The sequence below is a fragment of the Nerophis ophidion genome, linkage group LG06, assembly GCF_033978795.1.
Source record: "Nerophis ophidion isolate RoL-2023_Sa linkage group LG06, RoL_Noph_v1.0, whole genome shotgun sequence".
Lineage (NCBI taxonomy): Eukaryota > Metazoa > Chordata > Actinopteri > Syngnathiformes > Syngnathidae > Nerophis > Nerophis ophidion.
In genome coordinates this window covers 61,740,581-61,764,127 of record NC_084616.1, presented here as the reverse complement: position 1 = coordinate 61,764,127, position 23,547 = coordinate 61,740,581, and the positions used below count along the sequence as shown (strand labels likewise).

Here is a 23,547-nt window from a genome sequence, read left to right as displayed (position 1 = left end):
TGCTCCTTCCAGCGCTGTTGTTTTTAGGTTATATAGTTGGTATCCAATCAGAATTCAGCTAGCTTCTGTTGCCATGCTGTACCAATTCTGCCCCAGGCCTTCAGATTCAGCAATGCGGGCATTCGTGTACTGTAAGTGAACGGACAAAAACATTTGACAAACAGTTGCGATAGCCAATCAGATCACGAGTTGTTGTCAGTAAGGCCTTCCAGCTGGCCTAAGGCAGATATATATTGATATGAGCCAGAGAACAGAAGAACTCCATTACCCAGAATGCCACTGTAGTGAAGAGCATGCACAGTAGCCCCGTTTAGGTTGTTGAATGTAACACATACAGCTGGATGTTATTGATGAGCACGCTGTGGAGTAAACTTGAAGAGGTCAGCCAACACGCCGAGTTCTGCATCTTTTATGAATAGACAAGACAACATATATTTGCAAGGCCATTTTAAAGAAGGATATTTAAAGAGAAACTACATCTTGTGAGATGATGTCGGCCAACCCCGGAAGCACAAGTTGAGATATTTTATTTCTTAATTTTTTCTTGTTTAAAATGTTTCAATGTATTTTAAATTTTGACCGTACCACTTAAGATATGTTTTAAAGGCCTACTGAAATTCGATTTTCTTATTCAAACGGGGATAGCAGGTACATTCTATGTGTCATACTTGATCATTTTGCGATATTGCCATATTTTTGCTTAAAGGATTTAGTAGAGAACATCGACGATAAAGTTCGCAGCATTTGGTCGCTAATAAAAAAGCCTTGCCTTTACCGGAAGTCGCAGACGATGACGTCACCCGTGTGAGGGCTCCTCACATCGTCACATTGTTTATAATGGGAGCCTCCAACAAAAATAGCCATTCAAACCGAGAAAATGACAATTTCCCCATTAATTTGAGCGAGGATGAAAGATTTGTGGCCGAGGATATTGATAGCGAAGGACTAGAAAAAAAATAAATAAACAAATAAAGTCTAAAAAAGAAAAAAAGGCGATTGCATTGTGAGCGATTCAGATGTTTTTAGACACATTTACTAGGATAATTCTGGGGAATCCCTTATCTTTTCTATTGTGTTTAGTGAGATTAAATACTACCTGATAGTTGAAAGGGTGTGTCCACGGGTGTTTTGACGCCAGTCTCTGAGGGAATTAGTCACGGCAGCAGCAGTACGACAGAAGTTCCGCTGATCTCCGGTAAGAGGCGACTTTTACCACAACTTTCTCGACTTTTAGCCGCTAGTGGTGCGTCGCTAATATGTCCCCTCCAACTCGAGACGTCACAAACATGCGTCATCATTCCGCAATGTTTTCAACAAGAAACTCAGCGTCAAATTTTAAGTTGTAATTTAGTAAACTAAAAAGGCCGTATTGGCATGTGTTGCAATGTTAATATTTCATCATTGATATACAAACTATCAGACTGCGTGGTCGGTAGTAGTGGGTTTCAGTAGGCCTTTAAATGCTGATGCGGGTTTATTGATTTTTAAATGCGCCAGAAAATCACCCGTTTTGTACACTGTTGATGAGTTTCATTACGTGGTAGTGCATAAATGTGGTTCTGTGTAGTATTTCTCCAGCAATGGTAATGTGGTGATGGTGTTTTGAGAGGTAAAGAATGAAGTCGGACATCACTGAAGGCCTACTCTGCCACTGCATTCTAAACATACATTTTCTTCAGCATTCCGACGTGATTAAGATTATTTGCCATGTCAACAGCTCCAAAAAACTAAATCAACAAGCTTGGTGTGAAAACAACAACAACATAAGGGAAGGTGGCCAAAATCAGAGTGAAGAAGACAGAAACATGACTTCCAGGCAAGGCAGGAGACCAGACATCGGGTTTTACAGCGTGCGTGTGTGTGTGTGTGTGTGTGTGTGTGCGTGTGTGTGTGTGTGTGTGTGTGTGTGTGTGTGTGTGTAAGAGGGAAAGATCACCCCCTAAGGCACAATTAAAGAACGTTTAAAAAGATGACAGAGCTCGCCGCACAGGAAGGGAAAGGTGGAGAGAGTGCAGGGAGTGGGAGAGCTTGCAGGTGGATGAAGTTTGAATGTGTGTGTGTGTGCGTGTGTGTGTGTGTGTGTGTGTGCAAGCCATGGCGAAGGACCGTGTGTGTGCTTGCATGTGTATGCAAAGGCTATCCTTTGAACTGTCAGTGTATTTGCTCAAAGGGCTTTGCGGGAAAACAGCGCACATAAAGCATCACTTGATACCGGCGCACACAAAATATGTTTAATGACAATGGACAGAGGGAGCAAAAACAGACATTCCATTACAAAACGGAAGAAAAGAGAGCGCGAGAGAGTGGGAGAGAGGGAGCATGAGAGAGACTATGTGAAGAACAGCTCTGAAAGAGGTTTTGTGGGGCCATAACAAAGGCCCCTCAGAAAACACAGTCACATAGGAATGTTAATTAATTAATGAGAAACTATTGAGCGTGTAGAGAATGGTGGAGAAAGAAAGAGAGAAAGATGGAGTGGCAGAGGGACAGGTCAGAGGTAAAGAAGACATGTAAATTGTACACAGTTATTTCAATGCGTAGCTTTGAACTTTTGACAATTACTTGCTTCACTTTGTCCGGTCCTTCTCAAATAGTGGGGCGGGCCCGCCTGGGGAGGGGGTGCTGGGTACGCAATGCCAGGGGTTTGGGGGGCGCACACGTGACCTCGTGGAACATGCTTTTTTTTTTTTTACCGTTCCAGGATATGATGAAACGTCACCACGGTGAGAGATGAGGAAGGACGGTTGTGTTGTTTCCTTTAATGTTACAATATTATGGAGAGGTATTGTTATAACAATTTTATAGACCAATTATACTATTTATAGTCACAGTAGAGCATGGGTGTCAAACGCAAATTTGGCCCGCCGTGTAATTTCATTTGGCCCTTGAGGTAATATCAAATTAAGATTAGAGCTGGCTCGCCGGTATTATACAGGGTCGATGCCTCTGTAACACTGCATTCACCGCTGATGCTCACACTTGCCAACCCTCACGATTTTCCCGGGAGACTCCGAATTTCTCCCGATTTCCACCCGGACAACAATATTGGGGGAGTGCCTTAAAGGCACTGCCATTAGCGTCCTCTACAGCCTGTCGTCACGTCCGCTTTTACGCCATACAAACAACGTGCCGGCCCAATCACAGAATACCAAACAAGAATGACAAACACATTTCGGGAGAACATCCGCACCGTAGCAGAACATAAAGTCAACAGAATAAATACCCAGAACCCATTGCAGCACTAACTCTTCCGGGACACTACAATATACACCCCTGCTTGGCCGTAACAGAATATATTTGCAAAGCTCGGACTTAGTCTAAGACCAGTTTGTTTGTAACTTTTTTATAACTTTGGAGGCCACAAATGTACTTTCTTGACATGTGTTTACCTTTTGCATGGTATCCTCTTTTTATATTCAAAAACCAGTTGAAACAAATATGATTGCTAACATCCTTTTAGCACTTGCAATAAAATACGTTGGCTTCTGAATTGCATGCCTTTTTTTCTTATACTTATAAGCCACATTGTTAGTTGATTTGGCAACTAAAAAAAGCCCCTGTGCAGCAATGACGTTCGATCAGGAGAGGCAGGTGTAAGGCACAGTTGAAAAATAAAAAAAATAACATAAAGTAAATATCAATATTTGTTTATTGAACTGTTTTATGAATTAATTTTGTCTAGGATTCCAAGTAAAAAGGACTGAGTTAGCACCTTTCTTGTTCAAATAAAAAAAGCTGAGTTGTAGCTGATTCAAGTATTTCTTCTAAGCTTTGTGCAAGCAGCTAGTCCTTCTTAGTGCACTGCTCCAGCGCTGAGCGCACTTGGCCGTATACAGAGTGGAAACCTAAGTTGAGGCTCCAGAGGGGTTTCGCTCTTTGATTAGTGCGGAAGTGACCATACTCTTTTCGCGCAGGGCACTGTGAGTTTGGTGCTGAGGACATGTGGCCATTTCTGTCAGAATTTGCAGAAATATTTACACCAGGGCCAGTCATATTTGCCAACCCTCCCGATTTTCCCGGGAGACTCCCGAATTTCAGTGCCCCTCCAGAAAATCTCCCGGGGCAACCATTCTCCCGAATTTCTACCATTTCCACCCGGATAACAAAATTGGGGGCGTGCCTTAAAGGCACTGCCTTTAGCGTCCTCTACAACCTGTCATGTCCGCGTTTCCTCCATACAAACAGCGTGCCTGCAAAGTCACAATATATGCAACTTTTACACAAGTGAATGCAAAGCATACTTCATCAACAGCCATACAGGTCACACTGAGGGTGGCCGTATAAACAACTTTAAAGGCCTTCTGAAATTAGATTTTCTTATTGAAACGGGGATAGCAGGTCCATTCTATGTGTCATACTTGATCATTTCGCGATATTGCCATATTTTTGCTGAAAGGATTTGGTAGAGAACATCGACGATAAATTTCGCAACTTTTGGTCGCTGATAAAAAAGCCTTGCCTGTACCGGAAGTAGCAGACGATGTGCGCGTGACGTCACGAGTTGTAGGGCTCCTCACATCCTCACATTGTTTATAATCATAGCCACCAGCAGCAAGAGCGATTCGGACCGAGAAAGTGACGATTCCCCCATTAATTTTAGCGAGGATGAAAGATTCGTGGATGAGGAAAGTTAGAGTGAAGCACTAGGAAAAAAAAGGCGACTGCAGTGGGAGTGATTCAGATGTTATTAGACACATTTACTATGATAATTCTGGAAAATCCCTTATCTGCTCATTGTGTTACTAGTGTTTTAGTGGGATTAAAGAGTCATACCTGAAAGTCGGAGGGCTGCGGTGACCGCCAGTGTCTCTGAGGGAAGCCATATGGAGGAGCCAAGAAAGTCACAGCTGCCTTTTTGACAGCTGCTGCAGGAGGACAAAAACTCCGCTCAAGTCTCCGGTAAGGACAGACTTAATATTACAATTTTCTCATTCAAAAACTTGCTGGCTGACATGTGGTAGAGAAACATGTTCGCTTGACCACTCTGTTCCATATTAAAGCTTCACAACAAACAAACACCGGCTGTGTTTTGGTTGCTAAAGGCAGCTGCAATCCACCGCTTTCTACCAAATGCATTCTTCTTTATAGTCTCCATTAATAATTTGATAAATTGCAAAAGATTCAGCAACACAGATGTCCAAAATACTGTGTAATAATGCGATTAAAGCAGACAACTTTTAGCCGTGAGTGGTGATGGGATAGAATTTCCGCTCAAACCAATTACGTCACAAGCATGCGTCAACATAAGCATCATCATACCGCAACGTTTTCAACAGGATACCTCACGAGAAATTTAAAACATTGCAATTTAGTGAACTAAACCGGCCGTATTGGCATGTGTTGCAATGTTAAGATTTCATCATTGATATATAAACTATCAGACTGTGTGGTCGGTATTAGTGGGTTTCAGTAGGCCTTTAACAATGTTTAAAATACTTGCCACACTGTGAACCCACACCAAACAAGAATGACAAACACATTTTGGGAGAAAATCCGCACCGTAACACAACATAAACACAACAGAACAAATACCCAGAACCCGTTGCAGCACTAACTCTTCCAGGACGCAACAATATACACCGCCCCACTACCACCAACCCCCCCTCCCCATCTCCTACTCAGTGGCCTAATGGTTTGAGTGTCCGCCCTGAGATCGGTAGGTCGTGAGTTCATACCCCGGCTGAGTCATACCAAAGACTGTAAAAATGGGACACATTACCTCCCTGCTTGGCACTCAGCATTGAGGGTTGGAATTGGGGGTTAAATCACCAAAAATGATTCTCAGGCGCGGCACCACTGCTGCCTACTGCTCCCCTCACCTCCCAGGGGGTGATCAAGGGTGATGGGTCAAATGCAGGGAAAAATTTCACCATACCAAGTGTGTGTGTGACAATCATCGGCACTTTAACTTTAACTTCGGAGATCTCAAGGTTGGCATGTATGGGGCCAGTTAGCTGATGGCCTATAGGCCAAATCCGGTGATGGAATGGCACGAATCGAGCTACTGTGTCAAAAATAGCTACCCAAAGCGAGTATGTGCACGCATGCGTATTAACACTAAAGTTTTCCTCGAAACAAATTAAAATACTTTGTGTAGCCCTTGTGTAGACCTAGCACATGTGCACTTTTTCACTCGAGCTATAAGTAAGTCATTATTTTAAATTATATTTATTTCATTGTGTTTTCTGACCAGTAGGCATATGAACACTTGCACAATGAGTATGTTTGAATTGTATATTAAAGGACGGTAAGCACATCATGTAGACAACTACAGCATGAGGAGGCTCACATTGACGCAAATAAAGGTAGCCTACGTTGTCATCGCAGTTGTTTAATTCGACAAAACACCGGCCCGCCGAGTGTAGTTTTAAAAACTTGTACACTTTAAACACATTGGCATATCCTTGGTTGACATTTTAACATTACTATCAAACAAAGAACACTGGGGTCCAAACTTGTGATTTGCCGAAATGTCCCTGAAGATACTACTTAATTCTTCTCCTTTTTGGCTGTTACACATTTGTTTCCCGTAATGTGATTTATCTAACTCATTTGCTTTATCGTTTACTTCAGATGCAGTCAGTAGTCATTAGTTCAACTTTTTTAATTATACTAGAGGTGTCCCTAAAGGTTCCATTCTAGGTCCTTTGTTTTTCATCATTTGGGCTATTTAACTGGTGGCTCGGGAATTCAGTTTAAAAAAACATCTGAGGGACTTACAGTGCAATTTTGCAGCAGATTCTGAGAAACCCTGAAGTGCTACCCAATACATTTTGCAGAAGGTCCTTAAAAACAGCAGAGCGCTTCTGTTACTCTGACAAAACAAATACACCAAATCCAAATGTGTACTGTAGAGCAGTGGTTCTCAACCTTTTTTCAGTGATGTACCCCCTGTGAACATGTTTTTAATTCAAGTACCCCCTAATCAGAGCAAAGCATTTTTGGTTGAAAAAAAGAGATAAAGAAGTAAAATACAGCACTATGTCATCACTTTCCGATTTATTAAATTGTATAAAAGTGCAAAATATTGCTCAATTGTAGTGGTCTTTCTTGAACTATTTAGAAAAAAGATATAAAAATAACAAAAAATTTGTTGAAAAATAAACAAGTGATTAAATTATAAATAAAGATTTATACACATAGAAGTAATCATTAACTTAAAGGCCTACTGAAATGAGATTTTCATATTTAAACGGGGATAGTAGGTCCATTCTATGTGTCATACTTGATCATGTCGCGATATTGCCATATTTTTGCTGAAAGGATTTAGTAGAGAAAATCGACGATAAAGTTCGCCACTTTTGGTACTTCCTGAAAAAGCCTAGCCTATACCGGAAGTTGCAGACGATGACCTCACATGTTGATGGCTCCTCATATATTCACATTGATTTTAATGGGAGTCTCCAACAAAAAGTAATTCGGACCGAGAAAACGACAATTTCCCCATTAATTTGAGCGAGGATGAAAGATTCGTGTTTGAGGATATTGATAGCGACGGACTAGAAAAAAAACAAAAAAAAAACGCGATAGCATTGGGAGGTATGCCGATGTTTTTAAACACATTTACTAGGATAATTCTGGGAAATCCCTTATCCTTCTATTGTGTTGCTAGTGTTTTAGTGAGTTTAATATTACCTGATAGTCGGAAGGGTGTCTCCACGGCCGGGTGTTGACACGCAGTATCTCAGGGGAGTCGATGGCAGCTACGGACGGAAACAAGCTCAGCTTTTATCCGGTAAGAACTGACTTTTTAACCACAATTTTCTCACCGAAACCTGCTGGTTGACATGTGGTCTGGATTAATGTTCGCTTAACCGCGCTGTGATCCATAATAAATTTTCACCTCCGGGAATTTTAAACAAGGAATCACCGTGTGTTTGTGTGGCTAAAGGCTAAAGCTTCCCAATTCCATCTTTCTACTGTGACTTCTCCAATATTAATTGAACAAATTGCAAAAGATTCAGCAACACAGATCTCCAAAATACTGTGTAATTATGCCGTTAAAGCAGACGACTTTTAGCTGTGTGTGTGCGTAGCGCTCACACTTCCTAAAACCCTGTGACGTCACGTGTACACGTCATCATTACACGACGTTTTCAAAACGAAACTCCCGGGAAATTTAAAATTGTAATTTAGTAAACTAAAAAAGCCGTATTGGCATGTGTTGCAATGTTAATATTTCATCATTGGTATATAAACTATCAGACTGTGCGGTGGGTAGTAGTGGGTTTCAGTAGGTCTTTAAAGTGCCCCCTTTGGGGATTGTAATAGAGATCCATCTGGATTCAGGAACGTCATTAATCCAATTCATGAATGTTTAATTCTAAAAATTTCTTCACAAAAAAAGAAATCTTTAACATCAATATTTGTGGAACGTGTCCACAAAAATGTTTGCCGTCAACACTGAATATTTCATTGTTGCATTTCTTTTCACACTTTATGAACTTACATTCATATGTTGTTGAATTATTATTCAATAAATATATTTATAAAGGATTTTTGAAATGTTGCTATTTTTAGAATATTTTTGAAAAATCTCACGTACCCCTTGGCATACCATCAAGTACCCCCAGGGGTACGCGTACCCCCATCTGAGAACCACAGCTGTAGAGGACCCTGGCTATCTGGACAATGCAAAATAGGACTAATTAAAAGTCCAGCTCCCCGGTCCTTAGCTTTATGGAAATGTGGCCCCCAAATCAATTTAGTCCAATATCCCGGACTTTGTACAGCCGTGTAAATTTTTATTCTTGATAATCAGACAATAAAATACAAACATCAAAGAGAGAGGGGTACACTTACTATTTTTTCTTTTTCTTGTTGTCGCGATGAGCAACTTGTAATAACATTAAAGCAACAGTTTTAACAATTGCAATGCCTCATAAAGTATGTATCACCGATTATCATGGCTATGCAGGTGAATGACTGGTGAATACTTGCAGCTTAAAGGGAAACAAAAAAACATTTTGCAAAATACAAGATAAACAATAATTATTAAGCCTATGGTTTATAGGCTAAAGCTACTTCAAGAACACTGGCAATATTTCTGTGTGTGTTTGCAATGCACTGACTTTCTGTGAGTCCCAACAATCCAGCAGCAGTAACCTAAGAAGCTGTGACTTACGAGACACCGCATTCTGATCTTAGTCGTGACGGAAGGGTGCTGAAGTGTCAGAATTTCAATTTCCTCCAAAGAGTCACACTCAGAACCTTTTCATCTAAGTGTTACACAACAGCCAAGACACACTCCGCTGACTCCATTTCTCATGTTCCAGACTTGTCTTCTCCCTTTTCAGCAGTAAATGTTCTCTCACTTCATTCATAAGGTCCTCTCTTTTTCCCACACCAAACTGTATTGCCCCCTGCCCCCTTCCAATGTCCTTTACCCTTTGAACAATCATTCTCTCCACATTGAGATTCTAACCAAAATTCGACAGGGCAAACGCAAGGGGGAAGAGAGGGGAGAGTTTAGGAATTATGGGCCCCTCCCACCTTCTAGAGATGCTCCAGCCCATCCCTAAATTATGGGCCAATGGGAGGACCTCATTTGCCACTCGTGCGCTACTTCTACAATAGGTAAGGAGAGGGAGGCAGAAGGAGAGATATATATGTACACAACGGCGGAAAAGGAAGACAGAGGGCATTTTTGTTTTGGGGACTTAATGATGAGAAAGTGCAGGGCAGAGTAAAAGGGGATACAAAGGGAAATTAAGTGGAATAGACAGGCAGGGGAAGAGAGATGAGAAGAGGTTGTGGCAGCAGCAAGTGTAGACACCCTCCTGAGGACACAGGTATGCCAGAGCTCTAATAAAAAAAAAACTAAGGACACAGCCCATTCTTCCATCATTTGCCACAACTAACATCAAACAGGTCAGAAGGAAGTGACCTCTCAGTAGTCAGCACAGGTGAGGATGCAAACAGGTGGACGGTCCGACATGCTGTGTGTGCTTCTGCTTCTCTGCGTGGCTGACGGAATTATGGCGTCCACCCATGGAGTCTGGACTTATGGCCGGATGCAGGACAGGCAGGGAGGAGCAGACGTGCTGTGCCCCACGCCGTGCCAGTGTGAGCAAGACGGGATCTTGGTCATGGTGGACTGCTCAGAGCTGGGACTGTCATCTGTGCCAGTCGGCATTAGCCCTTTCACCACTTATCTGTGAGTAACATTAGCTGGAAAATGATGTACTGGTTCGTTATTTCCTTTTCCTCCCTATAGCTTTTATTGTCACAAACCGTTATTGGCTGATTTCTTAACCTCACTCTTCATCCCCATTCATGTCTTAATTCTTCACTTCAACAGCACATTCATTTTTGAGTGTGTTGTTGAAAATGCAAGTCTTGTTATTGATAAGTTGAGAATCCTGCTCTTGTTGAGTAGGCAACAGCTGGTTGCATGTGTGTCCAGGGACAGCAACACCATTGCTTTTGAGATGATACATGTGGAATGCCAAGAGAAGGCATGTGTGAAAGTGTGTGTTGACCAACTAGGAAAACATAATGGAGTATTTCAGTGTCAGGTTGCTGAGAAACAACTTGGGACCCAGAGGGAAAGTGTGTGGTACCCTGTTTGTAGAAAGTACATACTATATTGTCCTGAGAACCAGTGTTCTCTGCAGTAGAGGTGTGTGTTTTATTACAAACTCTGACAAAATAAATCAGGGATCGGGAACCTATGGCTCTCGAGCCAGATGTGGCTCTTTTGATGACCGCATCTGGCTCTCAGATAAATCTTAGCTGACGTTGCTTAACACGATAAGTAATGAATGATTCCGCTGGTAACCACAGTGTTAAAAATAAAGTTCAAAATATAAAACGTTCTAATGCATTTTAATCCATCCATCCGTTTTCTATCGTTGAAATCAGGGAAACTCCAAATAAAAGAGGAGGCGTAGAAGTCTCTTGTCAGAGCGTGGGACGACACTGTACAAGGGTACAGGTCTACGCGTTTCTCCTCATTGAGCTAAATTGAATCCAGTCTGTTTAATTCCTTGCGTCTTGTCTGTTTAAAAGATGTCATCAGTGTTTGAACCTGACAGTTGTATTCAGTGTAAAAAAATATGCGGCTCTCACGGAAATACGTTTTAATATATTGGGCTTTCATGGCTCTCTCAGCCAAAAAGGTTCCCGACCCTTGAAATAAATAGAGCACAAACTAATACCCGATGCAGATAATCCGAGAAAGATACTGAAATTCAACAATTCAATTCAGACCGTTGGCTGAATGTGGTCGGGGTTTAACTACAACGTTTTCGTTCATGACACAGGATTTTGTTTGAATGCCTGACATAATACGAAAGGATTGAATTAAAATTAGCAAAGTACATGGAAATGTTGAGAAACTTTCCAAAAGTTAATACTGAGTGCATGTTTAAAAGGTTGCTCGAAGGACATGAGACAAAGTAAATATCGTTTAACATGGCTATTAACATTATTTGTCAAGTCTTTCCTTTAATGAGTTTCAAGTATTTTACCACTTCGCTGCTAGCCAGGAGTGTTTAACAGCCATGAGAGCATACATAGAATGTGAAAGACTTTCTTACAAAGCTGCCAGAACCTTTTCTACACAAGCCTCTGAGGACAGATTAGAGGCACGTCGCGATCACTGATATCGAGGTGATTGAAGTGAAATCCAGGCAACAGTGATGGAGCAGTTTCTCACATGAAGATCTGCAAGTATTGCGAGGGTGGGGAGGGGTGGGGGTGTGGGGGGGGGGGGAATTCAGAAAGCGTAAGAACAGATCAAAAGTTTATGTCATAGAAAAAAAAAACAGGGATACAAAGGATAACTCTACATGAATGATGCCTGAGTCCACATCTGTGATGGGAGCATCCAATTTCCAGATTGTTTTGTGTTCATTGGGGATTTGGGGTCAAACTCAGGAATAACTCAATGAGAACATCTGGACCTGCGCCCAACAATGAGCACACCAAGCCAGCACACACACCAGCAATGATGAAATTGCGATGAATTTGAGAGCAGCAAAGACCCGAGACTCCTTCTGTGCACTACTCTTTACTTTATGACTGTAACCGCTCACACACACACACACACATGGACACACACACACACACACACACACACATCATTCACTACAAACAGGAGAGTAATTGTTCATTTCCCCTCATTACCTAACACTGGAACTAGACCAATTAGTTAGTTTGAGAGGTGATTTAAAATAAGATAAATAAACTCTGCGACCGATCGCACACGCCCACATACTGCAGGAGGTGCACAGTACATGTAAAAGATGTTGACGTGGGACAATAAATAAAGAAGCCTCACACGGGATTCACAGACTGAGGTTTTGGTAATAAACTTAACACACAAGCAAACTCTCCACCTTAACTCAAGACAGAAGACAGAAAAGTGAAGTTTCGGGTTTCTCCCTGACCTATGAAAGATTACAACAGCGGCGAGTGAGCTCAGTCCCCACCTAGTTCTAATAGTCTGTGGAGGTGTACAGGTCACAGGGATTTGCTTGGGAACAGTCCACATTTTAAACCTGATCCACATGAGCTTTTGAAACTGTATGACATCACCCTGCCGTGTCATCAGAGAGCCCTTCAAAGAGCGCACAACTGTAATATGCTGGAGGCCAATCAAGCTACAAATTGCTCATCCTATTTTCTGGTGTTTATCTGCACACTTGGCCGAGTCTTTGGTAAACAGGTAGATGCAACATGTGAGTGTACTCAGTTCAATCATATCATGCAGGTTGACTCGGGAGAGGAATTTGAATAGAGCGCCAAGCAGGATTTTTGTAGAAAGATTTTCTTCCAGGGGCAATCCATAAAATGAGCTGTCATGTGAGATGTGCTGAAAGACTGTCTCTTTGATTTTAGATTTAGAGACAAAAGCCTCAGGGTGTGAGTCTACCTGCGTAAAGATGCCTGCTTTATGCGTAGGTGGAAAGCAAGGGAATAAGACATGGTGTTGAGGTGATTCAAGTCACAAATCAAATGGACTTTTCATAGAGCGAGACTTGTAAGCAGATCACCGTCTGTCTGCTACCACAATTGAGCAGTGATTAGGTGATTCTTTTTGGTAGTGGTGAACGTCAAACGAAAACTGCGGCCAGTACAGTGCCAGACAGAGGAAAACTGTGGTGTGTGTGTGTGTGTGTGTGTGTGTGTGTGTGTGTGTGTGTGTGTGCGTGCGTGCGTGCGTGCGTGCGTGTGTGCGCATACGCGCACGCACAATTGAAGACCACCCAGCCTGCCGAGGAAAACATTTTTCCAGGCAGTTGAAATGAAGCAAGAATATAAAATGAACAGGAAGAAGACGAAAAGGGAAAACCAGAACCACGAAAGAGGTGAAAATTGGAATATGACTTTACTATGAGACATAATAACTGTAAAGTTCCAAAGACTCACAAAGAGCACACACATGCTCAGACACAGAAACAACATCCTTCCTCTGCGTGGTGTGGCGGTAAATGAAACTGTCGTGTGCGTGTCATTTAGCGATTATCTTGATGGAATGATTCCTATCATGAGTGACCGGGGTCACAATGTAAACATCATGTCTCAGACGGACGAATGGAGGGACAGAGAGAGGAATAAATGGGGGGCAAGACTGACTGGTAAACCAAGAGAATAGAAGAAAAAGATGAAAAAGAAGAAAGGGGTTGTATGAGAGTACATGCATACTTGCCAACCCTCCCGGATTTTCCGGGAGAATACCGAAATTCAGCGCCTCTCCCAAAAATCTCCCGAAATTCAGCTGGAGATAGAGGCCACGCCCCCTCCAGCTCAAACATGCACAGTTCGAAGCTTGAAAAGGAGGATTGCAGGCGGATCTGACGGCATTTGAAGTCATTTTTAAAAACGACAGCTAATCCTCCTCCTTTTCGACCGGACGACCACGGAGAATTAAAGTAGGAACACTCCAGAGGCAGAAGTTCATTAAGAGGGGCGGACTCACCGGCTCTCAGCCATGTTTCCGTCACACAGAGGAAGTCAAGTCCGCCGCCCGCGGGAAGTGAAGAAATCCTTCAGGATAAACGTTTGTTTGTCAAAGATCTTGCGTTTCCAAGACCGAACCTGGCGGGGGGCAGCACGTCCAAGGGCGCAGCTAATCCAGGTCGGGCCCGACACACAGCCCGGAGGTGGCGGGGGAGAGGAGCCACGTGCAGTGAGCTAACAGAGACGAAGATAGACGCAAACAATACAGAAAACGAACAGAGCTGACAGCGAGAGACGGCAGGGCAAAACACATACTGGCGCCATCTTCTGGAAACTCGGAAGTGACGTTACTCAAATAGTGACAGGTAAGTGTTGTTTTTTTTTATTGTGTTTTTATTACTGTGTATTTGATAGGGGCCGTCTGAAATTCAACTATTTATTTTATTTGTATATATAATAAAATGAATATATATAGCTAGAATTCAATGAAAGTTAAGTATTTCATACATATATATATATATATATATATATATATATATATATATATATATATGAAAAAAAGCTCATGTGGATCAGGTTTAATATATATATATATATATATATATATATATATATATATATATATATATATATATATATATATATTAGGGCTGTGAATCTTTGGGTGTCCCACGATTCGATTCAATATCGATTCTTGGGGTCATGATTAGATAATATATCGATTTTTTTCGATTCCATTCTCGATTCAAAAAACATATTTTTCCGATTCAAAACGATTCTGTATTCATTCAATACATAGGATTTCAGCAGGATCTACCCCAGTCTGCTGACATGCTAGCAGAGTAGTAGATTTTAAAAAAAAAGCTTTTTGTAGTTGTAGAGGACAATGTTTTATCAACTGATTGCAATAATGTAAATTTGTTTTAACTATTAAACAAACCAAAAATATGATTTATTTTATCTTTGTGAAAATATTGGACACAGTGTGTTGTCAAGCTTAGGAGATGCGATGCAAGTGTAAGCCACTGTGACACTTGATTTATTTTTATAAATGTCTAATGATAATGTCAATGAGGGATTTTTAATCACTGCTGTGCTAAAATTATAACTAATATTGATACTGTTGTTAATAATACTCATTTTTGTTTCATTACTTTTGGTTTGTTCTGTGTCGTGTTTGTGTCTCCTCTCAATTGCTCTGTTTAGTGCAGTTCTGAGTGTTGCTGTGTCAGGTTTGGTTTTGGAATTGGATTGCATTGTTATGGTATTGCTGTGTAGTGGATTGTTGGATTGATAAAAAAAATAGAATATATAAAAAAAATTAAAAATAGATTTTTTAAAAATGAGAATCGATTCTGAATCGCACAACGGAAACGATTTGATTCGTATTCGAATCGATTTTTTCCCACACCCCTAATATATATATATATATATATATATATATATATATATATATATATGTATATATATATATATATATATATATACTAACTACAGCTAATATTAAAATATTGGCTGTAAATATATTCTCCTCTTAACCACGCCCCCCGCCCCAACCATGCCCCCAAACCACGTCTCCGCCCCACCCCCGACCACGCCCCCCATCCCCCACCTCCCGAAATCGGAGGTCTCAAGGTTGGCAAGTATGGAGTACATGTGTTTTTGTGTAACTGTCAACGGTGGGCTCTCTGGCAGCTACCAACCCCAGCATCGGTGTCCCTGGCTCTATGTATAGTATCCTCCTTTTTCATACACAATACTTCCTTGCTCGCTCTTACAAATCATTTCCTTTCCAAGAATGACAAAGTGTTGGGAACAGGTACGATCAAGTCTCAGATCAACGCTTTTAAAACAGCTCGAATATTGGCTTCGGACAGAGTTGTATGAACAAAGTCAAAAGATGGTAACGTGTTCTAATCGATGGAAGGTCACACTGACATAATGTCGAGTCACGACAAGTTGTGGTGAGAAATGAAAGAATAATGCACTCTGATTATGAAAAAAGACCAACAGAATGATGGATGTCTCTACAAAGAAGAGGAAGCAATGCTAGCTTCTGTTATTGTTGCCTTTGTTTCCTACTTCCTGTAAAGTAGAAGCATTTGCCTGAGGTGTTAAGTTCTCAACTCTCCCCAAAATATCCCCTGGAGGCCCCGACAAAGATCACAGAAAGTCACTTCCGCCGGATAGAAAACTGATATTTGGGACAGGGGGGGGTTTGTAGATACAGAAGTTTGTGTTTTCCTAACATCAACCTGGGAAGCTTTTAAATATCTTTCAGGGACAGACGGCAGGCAGACACATAATGTGTGGGCAACAATGGACACAATGACACAACTTTCCCAGGTTGTAGCAACAGAATGAACAGAGACCCTCAGTGTTCTCTGTGTTGATCATGGAGCCTTAGATCTCAGTTGTTTTATGGACTTTTAAATGCTTTCACATTTACCTGCCATTGAAGTTTTCTCAAATACATAAATAGGGAGAATTGACAGCTGTAAATCCATTGATCTTTTGAATATTAAAGGGGTATTCCTATGATTTTTGTGTTTATTTTACATTTAAAACACTTTCTTGAAGTCTACTTAACAAGTAACAGTGTGCCTTGATCAACATTTTGCAAAGATTGTCTCCTATGGACCAGTGTTTTTCAACCTTTTCTGAACCAAGGCACATTTTTTCCATTGAAAAAAGTCTGAGGCACACCACCAGCAGAAAACATTAAAAAAAAAATGAACTCAGTAGCAGATATTGTTATTTAAAAGTCGTTCTCTATATGAATTTAAACCATAACCAGGCATGCATCACCATAGCTCTTGTCTCAAAGTATGTGTACTTTCACGACCTGTCACATCACGCCGTGACTTTTTTGGAGTTTTCCTGTGTGTAGTGTTTTAGTTCTTGTCTTGTGCTTCTATATTGGCTTTTCCTTTTTTGTTGGTATTTTCCTGTAGTTGTTTCATGTCTTCCTTGAACGCTTTTCCCCACACCTGCTTTGTTTTTGCAATCAAGACTATTTAAATTTTTCGGACGCTACCACTTTTGTGGGGACATTGTTGATTGTCATGTCATGTACGGATGTACTTTGTGAACGCTGTCTGCTCCACACGCTGTAAGTCTTTGCTGTCGTCCAGCATTCTGTTTTTGTTTACTTTGCAGCCAGTTCAGTTTTGTTTTTGTTTTGCATAGCTATCCCTAAACTTCAATGCCTTTTCTTAGCGGCACTTTGGGGCACTCGCCTTTTGTTTATTTTTGGTTTAAGTGTTAGATACATTTTTACCTACACACTGCCTCCCACATATTGTGATCACAACAAACCATGTTCCTGACATCTACAAAGCAATTAGCTACCTGCTGCCACCTACTAATATGGAAGAGCAATACACAGTTACTCTGCCGAGCTCTAGACAGCACAGACACTCACCAATGGCAGATTTGTGGATCATAATTGCTGGTTTGCAAAAAAATATTTTTAACCCAATTAGGTGACATTAATTTACCTCCCACAGTACACCAGACTGTATCTCACGGCACACTACTGTGCCGCAGCCCGGTGGCTAAAAAACACTTCTGTAGACCATCTTCAAGCTGCTTTCCGAATGGGCTGTTTTGTGGGGAGGCTTTTTAGGTGTCAAAGTCCTTCTCCAGGCCAAGTTCCCTATCAAGTGTAGTGACAGATATAAGTTAGAACTATAAGCTACTTTGTATTAGAAATGGCATTAGTAAAGGATGCCTGTGCATGTACAAGCCAGTCTGCCCAAAAAGAAGATGGTGAAAAATAAGGAACTTATTGACTACAACTACATAAAAATGGCGGGCTCGTGCAAAGCTCTTTGGGTAAATCTCAACCATATATTGAGATATAGGCTGATGTAACTAAGGCAAAATACATTACTAAAGTCTCAAATATCAAAGGGTTCGTTTGGAGCAAGTTTGAAAGACTGTCAGGACTGGAATTATGACTTGGATTGTTTTTCCGTTGCAAAGGGAAATTGGCACAAGCGAGATGTGAATGTGAGTACATTTTTATTTATTACACTAATAAACTACAAAAAAGGCAAACAAAGTGCGCTCACAAGGAGGTACAAACACTTGGCTACTGAAAACAAAACTAGTACAATGGCATGGCAATAGACAAAAACAAAACTAAACAACTGTGACATAAATAACAAAAACTTACTGTGATTGAGACAAGGGAATAAGAAAACAGCATGGTTCGGCCTGAATCAGGTTGAGGGATATGTTAAGTCGCCAGGCTGACCACCTGGCAACTACAGGTTTAAATAATGAAAATGGTAATTACAAACAGGTGTGAGAGGGCAAGGAGAAAATCAATAAGTTGGCATGGTAACAAAGAAAATAAGGAAGTGCAGGAACAGGAAGCAAGTTTCCAAAAAATAAAACCAAACATGACAAAAACAAAACCTGATCCCATGGGCGTGACAAACGGCAAGATTGTTTTATAAGTATCTCCGCCATGCCTCCATCGTTCAAATCTTTGTGACTAACGGGGATCTCAAATACACAAAAACAGCTGACAACAGTTAAGTTAGTTTTGCATAATATGACCCCTTTAACAAAGTTTGAAATACTGTTATCCATGCATCCACCTCCAACTTGGCAAGTTTTTTTTCACCACAAAACTACAAAATGGAAATACATTATTATAGCAGACAGCAGCAATCTGATATATGCTAGAAATCTGTCAGTTTATATTTGCTTTAAAGAAGAAGAAGAAAAAAAAATACAGTATATATATATATATGTACATATATATGTATATATATATATATATATATATATATATATATATATATATATATATATATATATATATATATATATATGCTTCCAAACAAGCTGCAAGAGAGTTCACTCCTTCTCAGTACTTGGGCAGTGGAACCAAACAATGTTAACCCACTTGTCAGTCATCCACTCTTTTAGTCACTGTGGGTGTAGGCAGGGTCTCTAGCATACATACACAACAAGGCCTTGTAACATAAACATAAGATAACAATATATCAACTATCCAGATCACCCCCAAAATATTTGTTCCCAGTCCAATTTCGGACATTTCCTGAAAGTTTTATTGAAATCTGCCCATATTTTTTTAAGCTATGCTGCTAACAGACAAACTAACGCTGCCAAATACTTTGTACATCATTTCCTATCAGAGGTAATTACAGTTACAGTTTCTAATACAAGACAACTTTTAAAATATCACAGTGTTTTCCGTACTGCTGTAGAGTGAACTAAATGATATTATCAGATCGCCATCATTTTAGGGACTTTTGTCCGGCCAGTGAATGTGGTATTGGAGGTGTATACCCACTGAGTGATTACTTGTATGGCAAAGAGTGCGTGACGTAGAGACATGGGGGCTTGGAATGTGCTCCCTGTTACGTGAGGATGATGTGGGGGTTCCTCTGACAGAGAATTCAGGGAGCCTACATGGCCTAAATTCCAATGTTGCCCCTGGGCAAGCCTGGCAATCCGTGGGAATGTTTGCGCATGTGAGTGCTTTCATGTATCCGTATAGTTTTCACTTTTTCACCACAGAGATGGCATTGTCCTCTGCAGCCACGCAACGGCAAATTTCCCCATGTCCTCAGCTGTATACATGCATAAACCGTCTTGTAGTTGCAACACATGCACCTGTAAACAGTGCAACTGTCAATTGGAACACCATAGAGCAGGGGTCCCCAAGCTTTTTTCCACCAGGGACCGGTTTAATGTAGGCATTAATTTCACAGACCGGCTTTCCAAGTGTGGCAGATAAAAGAAAAACAAATGAGAATGTATAATCAACTCACCATAATGTTAACTATAGGGCCAGGGCCTAGTTTTGGGCCACTAACGCCCCCTAGAATGTAATATATGTGTTTTTTCAGCATTGGTCCGCTTTTACAGTTTTCTATCACTTGAGGCAGTAATGACAATATAAAACTAGAAGAAGTCTGGCGCTAAAGTCATAGAGACATTTCTTAAGCGCAAAAAATATGGCTAAAGTTGTCAAGCTGTATTTTCATTTGCACTTTAATTCTATTGACAGTTTAGTTAAGAAAAATCCATCCATCTATCTATCTATCCATCTTCTTCCGCTTATCCGAGGTCAGGTAGCAGGGGCAGCAGCCTAAGCAGGGAAGCCCAGACTTCCCTCTCACCAGCCACTTTGTCCAACTCTTCCCGGGGATCCGGAAGCATCCCCAGGCCAGGCGGGAGAGATAGTCTTCCCAACGTGTCCTGGGTCTTCCCCGTGGCCTCCTACCGGTCGAACGTGCCCGAAACACTTCCCTAGGGAGGCGTTCGGGTGGCATCCTGACCATATGACCGAACCACCTCATCTGGCTCCTCTCGATGTGGAGGAGCAGCGGCTTTATTTTGAGCTTCTTCCAGATGACAGAGCTTCTCACCCTATCTGTAAGGGAGAGCCCCGCCACCCGGCGGAGGAAACTCATTTCGGCCACTTGTACCCGTGATCTTGTCCTTTCGGTCATAACCAAAAGCTCATGACCATAGGTGAGGATGGGAACGTAGATCGACCGGTAAATTGAGAGCTTTGCTTTCTGGCTCAGCTCCTCCTTCACCACAACAGATCAATACAGCGTCCGCATATCTGAAGACGCCACACCTATCTTTCTGTCAATCACACAATCATCTCTTCCCCCACTCGTGAACAAGACTCTGAGGTAGTTGAACTCCTCCACTTGGGGTAAGATCTCCTCCCCAACCCGGATATGGCACTCCATCTTTTTCCGGGCGAGAACAATGGACTCTGACTTTGAGGTGCTGATTCCCATCCCAGTCGCTTCACACTCGGCTGCGAATTGGTCCAGTGAGAGCTGAAGATTTTGGCCGGATTAAGCCATCAGGACCACATTTTTTGCAAAGAGCATGGACCTAATCCTGCAGCCACCAAACCAGATACCCTCAACGCCCTGACTGCGCCTAGAAATTGTTCATAAAAGTTATGAACAGAATCGGTGACAAAGGGCAGCCTTGGTGTAGTCCAACCCTTACTGGAAACGTGTCCGACTTACTGCCGGGAATGCGGACCAAGCTCTGACACTGATCATACAGGGAGCGGACCGCCACAATCAGACAGTCCACTCTGAGCACTCCCCACAGGACTTCCCAGGGTACATGGTCGAATGCCTTCTCCCAGTCCACAAAGCACATGTAGACTGGTTGGGCAAACTCCCATGCACCCTCAAGGACCCTGCCAAGAGTATAGAGTTGATCCACAGTTCCACGACCAGGACGAAAATCACACTGTTCCTCCTGAATCCGAGGTTCGACTATCTGGTGTAGCCTCCTCTCCAGTACACCTGAATAGACCTTACCAGGAATGCTGACGAGTGTGATCCCACGATAGTTGGAACACACCCTCCGGTTCCCCTTCTTGAAGAGAGGAACCACCACCTGGGTCTGCCAATCCAGAGGTACCGCCCCCGATGTTGCAGACACTTGTCAAATAAGACAGCCCCACAGCATCCAGAGCTTTAAGGAACTCCAGGCAAATCTCATCCACCCCTGGGGCCTTCCCATCAAGGAGCTTTTTAACTCCCTCGGCAACCTCAGTCCCAGAAATAGGAGAGCCCACCACAGATTCACCAGGCACTGCTTCCTCATAGGAAGATGTGTTGGTGGGATTGAGGAGGTCTTCGAAGTATTCCCTCCACCGATCCACAACATCCACAATCGAGGTCAGCAGAACACCATCCGCACCATACACAGTGTTGACATTGCACTGCTTCTCCTTCTTGAGGCGGCGGATGGTGGTCCAGATTCGTTGCACTTTAATTTTATTGACAGTTTAGTATTGATTCAGTTTATTTGTTTTAGCACAACATAATTCATATTGTGTGTAAATGTATTGTTTATTTGGTTAGTACTTCTTTTTCTAATCAGTCTGACCTAAGCCTAAGGTTTATTTGTTAAATGAATCTTTGTGATCAACACATGCTTTTATATCATTCATTTTATTGAATATGATCAAAATCAAGAGTAGGATTATTAATTCAGTGTCAATATTGGAAGGGTCCCCGGGTCCCTCTGGAGTGGAAAAGTTGGGTCCTGAGGTCAAGCAGGTTAAGAACCCCTGCTATATGCAATGATCCTGCAGACCCTTTGACTACAATCTGCAACATTAACATGTTATATGTTCATTAATGTGCATTAATGTAATATAATAAATGGAAACTTCCTATTAAGAGTTCTAATATACATCTCCAAACACAATTATTGGTGTGTTTAGTGGGAAAGTCCAAAGTCAATTTGGAAAAAAATACCGTAGTTTATAAATTACATAATGTTTCTGCGTCACGGATCGATTCCGGTTCCCGGATCGGTGATTGGGGGCCACTGCCATGGGGTATATGGGTTGGATAACCTATTAAATCTACTTTAAAAACATCTCTTTATTACTAAACTGTCTCGTAACTTACTGCGGGGTCGCTCCTCCCAGATGCAGACGGACATCTCCGGACGACAGCGTGAGGTAGGAGATGATTTATCAATCATAAGTCATAGCAAAACAGAAAACAAGCGACAAGGATGCGTGCTGATCGCACACAAAAGCTTAGGCAAACACTTAGCACAGGAAACATAGAAGCAAACGTAACAGTTGCATGAAGCAAACAATGAAGCCAGACTGAGCGTGGCGAGAAAGGTGAAAAAATAGCTCTCTGATTAGTGGTCGACTGCAGGTGAGCATGCTGACCACTAACCAGAGGCAGGTGAACCCAATGAATCCCCATAGAAACCAAAACAAACCCAGAGGTGCACAAAACAGGAACTAAGGGAGTCCAAAAATAACAGAACATAACTAAACAAAACATGATCCGGCCACGGATCATGACAGAAACTTTATATCCTAGAAGACAAATATGGCAAACTCTAACCACAATCTCTAAATTGTTTAGCTTCCTCAAGCAGAAATAACATTGTTTTGAACGTCTACTAATGGGAGACAAGACTTATGGAATAAGACTCAAACAAACCACACTAACCACACACATTAAGTGGTGGTATGGTATGCTCTTTATTGTCATTGCACAAGTACAAGGAGATTTAATTTGAATGACAAACCACTCTGAATGTTGTGTGTTATTTAGCCTGTCTTGAAGAAGACACTAATGCTTTGAAAAATGATTGAATTACAGCAGGTCTGAAGTTGACATATTGAGTCAAAGAAACATTTAACAAATAAAAACTGTGGGTGTTGCACAAAAATGCACGGACATTAGGATGGAATCTAAAATCTAAAAATAGAGCACAGGTTGAAATTGGAAGCAAAATTAAAATGATATAGAAGCAGGAAAAGTGGTCAGCTGCCAGCAATAAGTCTTGGGGTAGTGCATTCCACAGGTGTGTTTTCCATTGGCCAGGAATTGTGGCACTGTGACGAGATTTACTCTAAACTCCGTGCATGTCAGAGAAAGAGAAAAAACAATCTGTGCTTTTTACATGATTGGCACATAGCCAAACTAAATCTCTTTAAACTGACAGCAGCCACATGTCTTCATTGGTATGGGGTTAGATTTCCTCAAGTGCTGCTAAACGTTCAGTTCTAGATGTTATCTGCTGGGCACTGAAATATATGCAGCAGATGAGCTGATGCTAGATCTGTGAGTGCAACAT

At 41.6% G+C, this 23,547-nt stretch overlaps 1 protein-coding gene across 2 annotated transcripts in view; it reads left to right on the top strand.

The window, feature by feature from the left end:
• The first annotated feature begins 9,566 nt into the window (after positions 1–9,566).
• The window catches only part of LOC133555062 (leucine-rich repeat-containing G-protein coupled receptor 6), a 114,932-nt gene continuing 100,951 nt past the window's right edge, over positions 9,567–23,547 (top strand). Inside the window, exons 1-2 of one of the 2 annotated variants that reach the window (XM_061904498.1) lie at positions 9,567–9,791; positions 9,871–10,156. In XM_061904498.1, the coding sequence (XP_061760482.1) occupies positions 9,912–10,156 (245 nt within the window). In that variant the 5' untranslated portion in view covers positions 9,567–9,791; positions 9,871–9,911. Of the gene's footprint in view, positions 10,157–23,547 lie in introns of both variants that reach the window. The other variant, XM_061904497.1, reaches the window with a different exon arrangement.